We start from the raw sequence: 12213 nt of genomic DNA on the forward strand, positions 1-12213 counted from the left end.
GGCGTGTCTTCAACACAAGGCAGAGACCAGCAGCCCTGCTCAGCTCAGTCAGTCGGGAAGCAGGCTGCAGAGATAGCCTGGTGAGTAAGCGCACTTGCTGTGTAAACACAGGACCTGAGTTCAGGTCCTAGCACCGACGACACAAAAAGCTGAGTGTGACCATGCACATCCCTGTAACCCCCGTGCTGAGGCAGGGTAGAGACAGGAGGATGGCTGGGGCTCGTTGGCTACTGAATAGCTCCAGCTTTGTGGAGAGGCCATACCTCGAGGGACTTAGTGGAGACCGATAGACCCAGGGTCCTCTGTGGCCTCGGCACACACACACACACACACACACACACACACACACACTTACATACCATATGCATACTCACATAAAAGACATTTAGAGACAATAGGCACACATCATAAATAGAAAACTAAGAACAAATAAGTGTGAAAGCAAGGAATCCGACACTGGAACACTGGAAAAGCAGCTCTAACTGCAATCCTAGCATGGGGTTAGAGTCGGTGGTGGGGACAGTGGTGGGGACGGGTGGCTAGGGCAGGAAGCCATCTCAAGTGTGAGGCAGCCTGGGCTACAAAGCGAGCTCAAGCAAACCAACCCATCTTCCCTCCTTTCCTCCCTTCCTTTCAGGTCTTTTTTTTTTTTTTTTCAAAAATTATTCTAACAGGAATGTCCCGACAGACCTGGTTTATGCTGTAAATTTCATGTCAAACCATTTGTATCTATTTCATACTGGATACTACTGTATCTATTTATAAATTGGATATGCTGCATTATTTTAAGAAGTCCCTGAAAAATATGCTGATATTCCAAATTAGGAACACAAGTTTTGTAATGAGGAGAAGACTAAGGGAAAAAAAGAAGAAATCACAATTCTTGGCTTACCATATACTGGCAAAAACGTGAGGTAATTCAGATGACTAATGTTATAGGCTTCAATTCTAACATCTTTCCAGATTCCTTGAGAGGGAAAGGAAGGCCCCCAGTCCCAGCTGAAGGAGCACTGCTCCTGTAATTTCAAGGGAAGAAAAAGAGAGGTGTGTTCTGGTTACTTGGAAAATTAAACATTATGAAAACTCTTTTCAAAGAGTGAGGTCAATAAGAGCTGAACATAAGACACACGTTTATGAAAATGTCATGAGGCACCGGGCGTTAGTGGCACATGCCTTTAATCCCAGCACTCGGGAGGCAGAGGCAGGTGGATCTCTGTGAGTTCGAGGCTAGCCTGGTCTCCAGAGCGAGTGCCAGGATAGGCTCCAAAGCTACACAGAGAAACCCTGTCTCGAAACACCAAAACAAAAAAAGACAAGAAAGAAAGAAAGAGAGAGAGAGAGAGAGAGAAAGAAAGAAAATGTCATGAGGCTAAATGAAAAAGTTAGAGTAGAAGGAAAGGTCTGTCTTTAAAATATTATATACACATTCATGTATTAGTTTACTTATGATGCTGTAGCAAAACACACGGGCTGGCTGGGGAAGACGTCTCTGCTTCTCTCTTCTGCGGTCCAGATCTCCTTACTCTAAACACCCCATTTAACTTGACAAGGATGACTCCAAATACAGTTACAGTTACATTCTGAAATCCTTAAGTAGATGGGGTGCTCTAAACTTCAACATTTAGTAAGTTTGGAGCACACAGTTCATCCCCTAACTACTAACTAGGTGTGTGTGTGTGTGTGTGTGTGTGAGAGAGAGAGAGAGAGAGAGAGAGAGAGAGAGAGAGAGAGAGAGTCTGCTGCTCGTGTCCACCTCCCTTGCACATGTGCTAGATAAAGAAAAACCACTTTCCTATGAATAGAATATAGCAGAGGTGACATCATTTCCAAAATTAGATTATAGACTGGCCCTTCTGTTTGGACCTGGTCCCATGCTCTCTTGGGGCCAAGAGGGAAGCCAGCTGCTGTGTCCGGGAGGGCACAGCGCTGTTGGAGGCCGCACGAGAGATCTGGGAACAAGATCTAAAACCTCTTGACAGCCATGGAGAGCTCAGAACTCTTGTCATCCTCGGACAGGCGCAAGGTGATGGCTTGATTAAAAGCCTCTGAGCTTAGGTGCCCAGCCAAGCTGTACTTAGGTTTCCAACTGACAGCACAAGTGTAGTCTAGGCTGAGAAATGCTGGTTTAGTTTGCAATAGATTATTATTATTTGCTATGCTGATTATTACTATAGTAACCAAAATATCAACCTAAGTGCCATAGTAAATTTATCAAGAAGAACATAAAATGTAGTTATAAATTATTTTGCATTCATCCTTCAAAAGCCTATTATATCGGAGCAACATTATTTTTTTTTTTTTTTTCTTTTCAAGTGTCACTTTGGAGCCCAGGCTTTCGCTAATCCCGTGCTCCTCCTGGATGGGCCTGAAAGTGCTGGGACTACAAGCAGCAAACTCTGCCCCCTTCCCTGCCTCTCCTCCCCCACCTTCACTCACTGCTTTCCCTTTCACTTTCCCCCAATAAAAAGTCCCTCCATCCAAGCTCTGTCACATGGCGTCCTTCTCTCTAAAGCTCTCCAAAATACTGCTGGGCCTAACCACTGTATTCAATAAAACAATTCGAAAAATGAGCAGCCTCATTGAAAGATAAAGATATTATTAACACATTTAAGAAAAAAGCAAACAAACTAGCCTTAGCCCCTAACTCATTAAGTATGAACTCAACAGTCCTTGTTTGGGACTACCAGGCACAAAGACAATCACTTCAGACTTCAGACTCTGACCTGGGTGGCTACCTGTCAGAGAGATACAATCTTATCTGCCGCCAGGCTACCTGACTGAGAGCCAAGACACTAAAAAATTCCAATTATGACATTACAAAGGTTCAGATTCAAATAGCAGGAGATGATTCTGTAAAGATAACTTCTCCTCAAGGGAGTGGGGTTGGAAAGAGAGGATACTGGAATCCTAGTGATAAGAAAGCAGAAGAGGAAGAGACCACCTGGGGGCAGAGGGGAAGCTGCTGGGAACAGGCCGGGTATACCAGGAGAGCAGTGGGGGAGGGGAGCAACCGAGAACAAAGCCAAAAGCCACTCCTTCACGAATTGCCATAATAAAAAGCACTACTTTGTGTGCTAATCTAAAAATTTAATTAAAAAAATGGAAATAAATAAAAAAATATATAATCGTGACAAGCAGAAATTTTTCTTTTATTTCTTAAGAGAAAACAAATTCTCAAAATGATAAAATCTATGACACTTTGATCTCAGCCTTGGAAAACAAGGCCTAAAAGAAGCTGCCTGAGCTTGGGGAATGAATGTGTCTGTTCACAGAGGATCCGGTTAAACTGCTCTCTCATCGAAGTTTCATTTCCTTCGCTGTGCGTTTATGTTAGAGAATGATAAAGGTGTTTCTACTACAGAAAAAACAGTAAGTGTGGCTCCATCAAATAAGCTTCTCTTTGCAACAGAGACCATTCCAGAAAATTCGTGTGTGTGTGTGTGTGTGTGTGTGTGTGTGTGTGTGTGTGTGTGTGTATTTAAATTCGGAAACATGCTTCAGGAAGAAAACCTAGAAGAATGAAGATTCACCTCCAAAATTCAGAAGATATTCCCCCCCACACACACACTGAATCTTCAAGTATGATGGAAGGATTAGGAGATAGAGAACTTTGAAGATGCCCCTGGAAGGAATTAAGTAAGTGCTCACATACTAGCCAAGCCCATGCATTTGAAAGAGCATTACCTTTCGGATAAAGTTGACATGGCATTCACCCTTCTGCTCCTTGGGGGGGCAGGCTGGAGGCACTGGGTAGCTAGTGTGAGCTTTGCTCTGAAGCTTGGCATATTGTACTGCCGACTGGAACCGCAGCTCTAAGGAGTTCGTGTCTCTGACCACTTTGGTGATGTCAAAACTCTGAAGTAAAGAGAAGGAACACTCAAATCCACATGGAAGAGCTAGTCCCGTGCATAAAAACTTAGATAAAGGCAGACTACATGAAAGACGCACACACTAAGTCAATCTAGAACTAGCCTCATTAACAGGAAGCATACTTCTGAAATAGAATTCAGTGCCCACCCTTAGTTATAGCTCCACTCTCCTGTCCAAGCATAGGCTTCTAGGCTTCTCCTATTTTTACTGACAGAATTATGGCCCCAGAGAAATATGCAGAGCAGAGAGTATCTTTAGCCCCGAAATATCTGCTCTGGCTTGTGTACATGGATGGCCTCGAGCTGCCAAGGGTTCCTAGACACTTTATCCCTTGAATGCATAGTGTGTGCTTCTAACTCATAAGTTATTTTTGTTTTCCAAAGCACACCCTTGAAACAGAAGGAAAATAAGGATACAATTTCAGAAAAGAAGAAGAAAAAAAAAAAAAAAACTCCTTTTCAATGGTCATTTCCCATGAAATGCTGGACCACCAGGCCACAGAAAAGTGAATAGTAAAGTTGAAGCTGTAATTTACTTCCTCAAGGATGGCAGAACCACCATGGGATTTGCATCGCCTTATTATCCTACAAACAGGGCACTCGAGAAACTCAGTAATTTGGTCTTGTATTTGACCCATGGCCAACTATGTAACTAGCCTTCCCTATTCACACCAGGGACACAAAGGCACCCCCTTTAATCTGGAGTCATCGTGTACTTACATAGCCAGTGAACATGTTGTCTGTCTTCCCAATGGTGACATTATTGAGCAGGATTTCTGCAACTGTATCAACTCCTTCAAAAATCAACTTTACTTTCTGCCAATTACTAAGAAACATCAAAAGAAACATCAAAAGATTATAAAAATATGATGCATGAAACATTTATTTAAGTCTCTTTGGAATCAGTTAAGAACTAACAAAGTAAATATTTTACAGGAAAATATACAACTGTGGTTGTCTTAATTAGGGTGTCTTTTGCTGTAGTAAAACAGCATGACCAAAAGGAACTTGAGGGAGAAAGAGCTGGTCTCAGTTTACAGCTCTCTGGTCACATTCCATCACTGAGGGACACCAAGGTAAGAAAGTGGAAGCCATGGAGGGGTGCTGCTCACTGGCTTCCTCCCCATGTCTTGCTCAGTTGGCTTTCTTATGCAGCGCACAGTCACCTGTTTAAGGGCTTACTACCCACAGTGAGCAGAGTCCTCCCACATTAGCTATTAATTAAGAAAGTGTTCCCTCCGGGGGTGGTGGAGCACTACTTTAATCCCAGCACTCGTGAGGCAGAGGCAGGCGGATCTCTGTGAGTTCAAGACCAACCTGGTCTACAAGAGCTAGTTCCAGGACAGCCTCCAAAGCCACAGAGAAACCCTATCTCGAAAAACAAGCAAAAACAAAAAACAAACAAACAAACAAACAAAAACAAAGAAAGAAAGTGCTCCCACAGGTTTGTCTTCAGGCAGATGCTATGGAGGGATTTTCTCAATTGTGGTTCCCTCTTAGATAACTCTAGCTTGTGTCAAGTAGGAAGAAAAAAGGACAGTGGTGATGGCTGTAGAACTCTGAATACACTAAATACCATTGAATTGTACCTTAAGTAAATTTCACGTTATACAAATCAGAGCTCAATAAAACTTCTCATAAAGATAAGTGGAAATGCCTAGGTCGATCACCTTGCAAAGTCCTAAGAACATCAATTACTTTCAAGATAAAGACTTTTCATTTAGACATGTCACTTGGGCTGGGAAGCTGAGAAGTAGAGATTGGTCAAATCATGGGTCCATAGCAGGGTCAGAGGCAGTACAGGCCGTACCATAGCCACCAGCAATTTTCACAGGTGCACAGAGAAGCAGGGGATTTTTTTCCTGAGGGAAAACATTTGGAGGAGAAAATGTAATGTTTCTTCACATGATCAAAGCAAATGCAAGACACCGGATTGTTTCTGGGCAAAGCAGGAAACTGGAAAACAGGAGGAGCTTTACTAAGAGAAATGTCAGAAAAATGTTAACGAACTTAGAAATGATGGGCGAACTTAAAGCAATGAAGAAAAGACCGAGGAGGCAGAATCCCATCCCTAAGCACAAATTTGGAAGAGGTGCCTCATTGTTCCCTGAAGAAGAGCAATGAGGCCGCTGGGATGTAAAGCTAGCTTCACTGTAAAGCTAGTTTCACTAGGGGAAGTCAGCAGCTGGATTTGGAATGCTATGTTGAAAGTGAAATGGAACTTTTTTTTTTAAAGACAGAATCTCAGGGAGCCCAGAGTGACCTGGAAGTAACCATGTAATGGGAGACAAGGTTCTTGTGAGAGATATTTTAAGTGTTTTCTGGAAATAAGAGCATGGAACACACGGAAGTTCCATGTGGCTTGTTTTTCAGCTATGGGCATTGAACCCAGGGCCTATGCATACTAGACAAGCTCTCTATCCCAGTCTGTGGCTTTAGATTTTAAAGAGATAATAAGCAATAATCAGAAATTCCATATACTAAATAATTTTTAAAAATTAGTAATAATGGTGGCTTACATTCTCTTCACCTAGAATATTTTCTGAAAATAACAAAACATTACTGAAAATAATAGTTGTACTTTTCTTCATGGCCCCACGATGTAGTTAGTATAAGGTCAAGGTCATAGTATCAGTGCTTGTTTAGCACTAAAACAAAAGAATTATGTATCTCTGATCTTCCTGACAATACTATAGAACTAGGGACATAAAGCAATATATGAGGCTCTGAGTCCAGAGCCAACTACCATTCCTACACATACATACATACACACACATACACATACACACACTCACAGATACACATACAAACACATACACACATACACACACACACATACACACACAAATACACATACACATACAAACACACACACACTCACAGATACACATACAAACACATACACACATACACACACATACACACACACACACATACACATACAAACACACACACACACTCACAGATACACATACAAACACATACACACATACACATACAAACACATACACACATACACACACATACACACACATACACACACACACACACAAAGAAACACTTCACAAAAATACTGCCAATCAATACATTCTCCTAGTTTGGGTAGGTAGAGAGGAGGAAATGTATGTAAAGAACTAACAGGATTTAGAGGACCACATACCCACTGGAAAAATTATTTCCTATTCCCTAAGGCACACTGATGATCAGTGATACCATCCTAATGTAGAAAAAAAACATAATTGCACAGTCACTTCAATGACACCAAGATTTAATCTGATTTAACTCTGAGATACAACCTAAGCAGACAAACATAAAAAAAAAAATCTCAGGCAATAATAAAATACGTATATATAGATTTTATGATATAGAATATATAAACATATACACACCTGACATTAAAGGGGATTTTGAATTTCTTGCTGTAGGTCCAGTTTTCTAAGGAAATCCATCTGTAGTTGAGGTCATTAAATCTGTAGTAAGGATCCTGTTGGTACAACAAGGCAAACGCTAAGGTAGACCACTAAATGCTAAAAGTGAATGGGTAAAACAGGTAACAAACAAAAGCTACTGATCACCTAAAAATGAATGAACTCTTGGCCGGGGTGTATAAAAAGGTAAGCCAGATCGTTAATACTACGAATGTGGGCTATAGATCAGAGGCTGCAAGTCTAGCTGACTTGTACAAGGCCCTGAGTGCGGTGCTCAGCACCATAACACATCAAAAAGGTGGGGGAAATTTTCCAGTAATACATCTGAAATGAAAGAGCTCTGGGATACAAATAATACGTTAATTTATCAGAGAACATATCTGGAGATATATACTGTCTCTCTTTGTATTGGTGTGTGTGTGTGTGTGTGTGTGTGTGTGTGTGTGTGTGTGTGTGTGTGTGTGTGTGTGTGTGTGTGTGTGTGTGTGTGTGTGTGTGTGTGTGTGTGTGTGCAAGCACTACAACATATGTGTGGCGGTCGGAAGACACCATGGAAGAGTCAGCTCTCTAATTCCACCACGTGGTTCCAAGGACTGAACTCGGCCATCAGGCTTGGCAGCAAGCATCTACACCCACTGAACCATCTCAATGGCCCTGCCCCCTCTTAAAACCAAACACAGAGCCTCCACAGTATCGTCAGCAAATGATAACCAGAAGCGATGGGACACACAAACTTCTCCCATGGTCATTTGGTCATTGTTGCCACTACCCCAGATGGCCTCCAGGGGGAGCCCATCTCCTCTACTGCCCAAAGTTCAGCAAAACTCCCTTTCTTAAGGGAGTTTAAGCATTTCCTTCAGCATTCCCAGGTAACTTTTAACCATGCTTTCCTAAGTGAGCACTGAAAGGGTCGGGTGTAGTACACGCACTGCCAGACTCACAAGACTCAGATATCCCGTATTATCCACGTTAGCAACCCTCAACCCCGTGAGCTTGAGTCTGTGTGGCAGCCAGCCAACGAGGACCATGGCTGATAACTAAATGTTGTGGATGGATTATTGCGAAGGCATGGATACCTCCCTTTGATTCCCCAGCACCCCATGAAGGCTGAATGGAGGGCTGGAGAGATAGCCCAGCAGTTAAGAGCACTTGCTGCTTTCCCAGAGGGCCAGGATTCAATTCCCAGCCTTCAAACGGCGGCTCACAACCATCTGTACCTCCTTTTCAAAGAAATCCAATGCCCTCTTCTGAACTTCGTGGGCACTGGGCACATATGTGGTAGGTACACAGGCATGCATTTAGGCAAACCACTCATGCACATAAAATACAAATTTCAACTCTAACTTCTTTCTTCCCCCCAGAGACAGGGTTTCTCTGTGACTTTGGAGGCTGTCCTGGAACTAGCTCTTGTAGACCAGGCTGGTCGCCTCAGGAGTGCTGGGATTAAAGGCTTGTGCCACCACCGCCTGGCTCTAACCTTTTTTTTAAAGGACAATGAGTCAAGCTTTACAGGCCTCTGCATGGGCTATTGACATCCCAGATAGGATTGTCACAGCCAGCCCAACTGTAATAAAAGAAAAACTATTTATAGGAATTTATTATCTAGCCGGGCAGTGGTAGCACACACCTTTAATCCCAGATTTTTGGGAGGCAGAGGCAGGCGGATCTTTGTGAGTTCGAGGCTAACCTGGTCTACCAAGAGCTAGTTCCAGGACAGCCAGGACTGTTAAACAGAAAAACCTAGTCTCAAAAACTCTGGTCTACAGAGTGAGTTCCAGGACAGCCAGGGCTACCCAATGAAACCCTGTCACGAAAAACAACAACAACAAAAATACAGAGCATACACACAATGTGTGTATGTATGAATGGGAGTATGTGTGCACAGGATGGAAGGGAGTGTTAACAGACCAGGAGCCAGATGGCCAGAGGCTTGGGTGCTCTTCATCAGTTCACTAACCCACGTCCATTGTGTTCTTCGGAGAACCATTGCCATTCTCAATAAGCTATTTCTAACTTGGAAGACATGGCATTTTCTTTCTCTCTCCCCCAGTAGCTGCCAAGATTTCTGCCTAACCTGTACCATTTTTCTACTAAACTCGAATCCAATTTGTCTTAAGCTTCAAATAGTAGTAAGGTGGAGAGCAATAGAGGAGAACCCTGTATCTACACACAGGAACACGGGCAAACACACACACAGCCACACACCATACACACAAAGAAAGCCTTAATGAGCTCAAGCCACACCCGTGCTTCAGGCATAATCATGGCTGTTTCGTGCTGCTAGTAGCAGAGGTGAGTAGACAGGACAGAGACCAAATGGTCCCCAAAGCATCTTCGGACTTTTTACAGACACACCTGCCACTCCCTGCCCTAGGCTCCATTTGAGTACCCGGTTCTTAGTCCTCCCTTGCATCATCCCTAGGCCTTTCTTTGCTGTCCATTTCCCACCTTTCCTTTCTCAGAAGGGCTGTTCCTCAGGAAACAGGATCAATAGTAGTAGGTGTGAATACTGAAGAGCAGTAGCTGAAGCGCACAGGTCACCTGTGAACATAACCATGGCTACAGAGAAGGAAGTGAGGGAGAAACCTGGGCTGCTGGTAACTGTCAGCTAGACACAAATTTAATCTAGGAAGAGAGAATCGTAAGTGAGAAAAATGCCCCTATCAGATTGCCAGGTAGGTAATTTTGTGGGGAACTGTCTTGATTAATGATTGATTATGAGATGGCCCAGTCCACTGTGGGTGATGCCACGCCTAGGAAGGTGGCCTTGCTTGTATAAGAAATCAGACTGAGCAAGACATGAAGAGCAAACCAGTAAGAGGCATTCCTCCAATGTACCTGCTTCACTTCTTATCTTAGCTTGACTCAGTGGATTGTAACCTAGGCTGTGTGTGCTGACTAGTTTGATGTGAACCTGACAGAAGCTAGAATCATCTGAAAGAGGGAACCTCAGTCAGGTAGTCACGGCTAGGTATGCTGGTGCATGCCTTTAATCACCGTTAGGAAGCAGATATAGGTGGATCTCTTGTGAGTTTGAGACCAGCCTCATCTACATAATGAGTTCCAGGATAGCTAGAGGATATAGCCAGAGGGACATAATGAAACCCTGTCTCAAAAAACCAAAAAAAAAAAAAAAAAAAAACCTCACTTGAGAAAATGCCTCCGTACTCGATAACATCAAGCTGTAGGCAACCCTGAAGAGCATTTTAATAATTAGTGATTAATGGGGAGGGGCCCAGCCCATTGTGGGTGAGGGACACCCCTGGGCTGTTGGTCCTGGGTTCCTTGAGAAAGCAGGCTGATAGTAAACAAGGAGGACCCTAAGAGAGACATACATGGTCCCCTGGAGAAGGGGAAAGGGACAAGATCTCCTGAGCAAATTGGGAGCATGGGGGGAGGGGAGAGGGAACTAGGAGAATGAGAAGGGGAGAAGAGAAGGAGTGAGGAGGACATGAGGGAGCAAGGAGGTTGAGTTGGGGGAAGAACAGAAGAGAGCAAGATAAGAGATAGTATAATAGAGGGAGGCATTTTAGGTTCAAAGAGAAATCAGGCACTAGGGAAATGTCTGGAGAGCTACAAAGATGACACCAACTAACAATCTAAGCAACAGAGGACAGGCTACCTTAAATGCCCTCCCCTGATAATGAGATTGATGACTAATTCATATGACATCGTATAGCCTTCATCCAGCAGCTGGTGGAAGTAGAAGCAGACACCCACAGCTAAACCTTGAACTGAACTGGAATCCAGTTGCAGAGAAGGAAGACTGATGAGCAAAGGGGTCCAGACCAGGCTACTGAAACTAACAGAAACAGCTGACCTGAACAAGGGAGATCTCTTGGTCCCCAGACTGATAGCTGGGAAACCAGCATGGGACTGATCCAGAGCCCCTGAATGTGGGTGTCAGTGAGGAGACCTCGGAAATCTATGGGGGTCCCTTGTAGTGGATCAGTACTTATCCCTAGCATAGGAATGGACTTTGGGAGCCCATCCCACATGGACGGATACTCCCTGAGCCTAGACACAAGGGGGTGGGCCTAGGCCCTATCCCAAAGGATATGACAGACTCTGAAGACCCCGTTATGGAAGTCCTCACCCTCCCTGGGGAGCAGAAAGGGTATGGGATAGGTAGGGTGTTAGTTGGGGGGGCAGGGGAGGAGGAGAGGAAGAGGGACCTGGGATTGACATGTAAAATAATCTTCTTTCTCATTAAAATAAAAAAATTATAAAAAAAAAAAGAAAGAAAAGAAAGCAAGCAGGCTGAGTGAGCCACAAGGAATAAGCAAGCCAGTAAGCAGCGCCCCTCCATGGCCTCTGCATCAGCTCCGGCCTCCAGGTTCCTGCCCTGTTTGAACTCCTGTCCTGACTTCCTTTGATGATCTGTAATGTGGAAGTGTAATTCAAAAACAAACCTTTTCTCCCAAGTTTCTTTGGTCACAGTGTTATATCACAGCAATAGAAACCCTAAGACAGGCTGGGTGTTGTTTTCTCAAGGGCGGTGACTCTGGAGAAGAAAAACCCAGTGTCATTCAAGTTCTATTGAAATGAGAACTGAAGGACCATGCTTGACTGGCAGTGGCCATCTGGGCAGCTGTCCCCAGTCCCCACCCATAAAGTAGCACCATAAAGTCCCCAGGGCAGTGCCCTAAGATCAAGATTCCTATCTGTGATACATTGCCCCTAAATAGTGCTTTGATAAGCAGCTGAGGAGAGGGAGATAAGAGATTCAGTGCCACCAAACAGATTTTTATTTTAAGTTCTGCTTAATGATGAGGCTCTGTTAGACGGTGTGTTTAAATCCAGTCAACCTGCTTCCTGTTTGCTTCTCCTGAATACAGGACTGAGCCTCTCCAGTGAATAAACACAAAATAAATATTTAAAGACACGGGATGGAAGAGACACTCAATTATTAGCTT

General features: G+C 43.7%; 1 protein-coding gene across 3 annotated transcripts in view; it reads right to left on the reverse strand.

Moving 5' to 3' along the window:
- The window catches only part of LOC103159932 (beta-mannosidase), an 81234-nt gene that overhangs the window by 54593 nt on the left and 14428 nt on the right, over positions 1 to 12213 (reverse strand). For all 3 annotated transcript variants that reach the window (XM_035451587.1, XM_027395766.2, XM_027395765.2), the window contains exons 2-5: positions 7259 to 7353; positions 4590 to 4695; positions 3685 to 3855; positions 893 to 1016 (exon numbers count right to left, since the gene is read on the reverse strand). In XM_035451587.1, coding sequence (XP_035307478.1) covers positions 893 to 1016; positions 3685 to 3855; positions 4590 to 4695; positions 7259 to 7353 — 496 coding nt within the window. The remainder of the gene's footprint in view (positions 1 to 892; positions 1017 to 3684; positions 3856 to 4589; positions 4696 to 7258; positions 7354 to 12213) is intronic.

This window comes from Cricetulus griseus (genome assembly GCF_003668045.3).
Source record: "Cricetulus griseus strain 17A/GY chromosome 1 unlocalized genomic scaffold, alternate assembly CriGri-PICRH-1.0 chr1_0, whole genome shotgun sequence".
In the NCBI taxonomy this organism is placed as follows: Eukaryota; Metazoa; Chordata; class Mammalia; order Rodentia; family Cricetidae; genus Cricetulus; species Cricetulus griseus.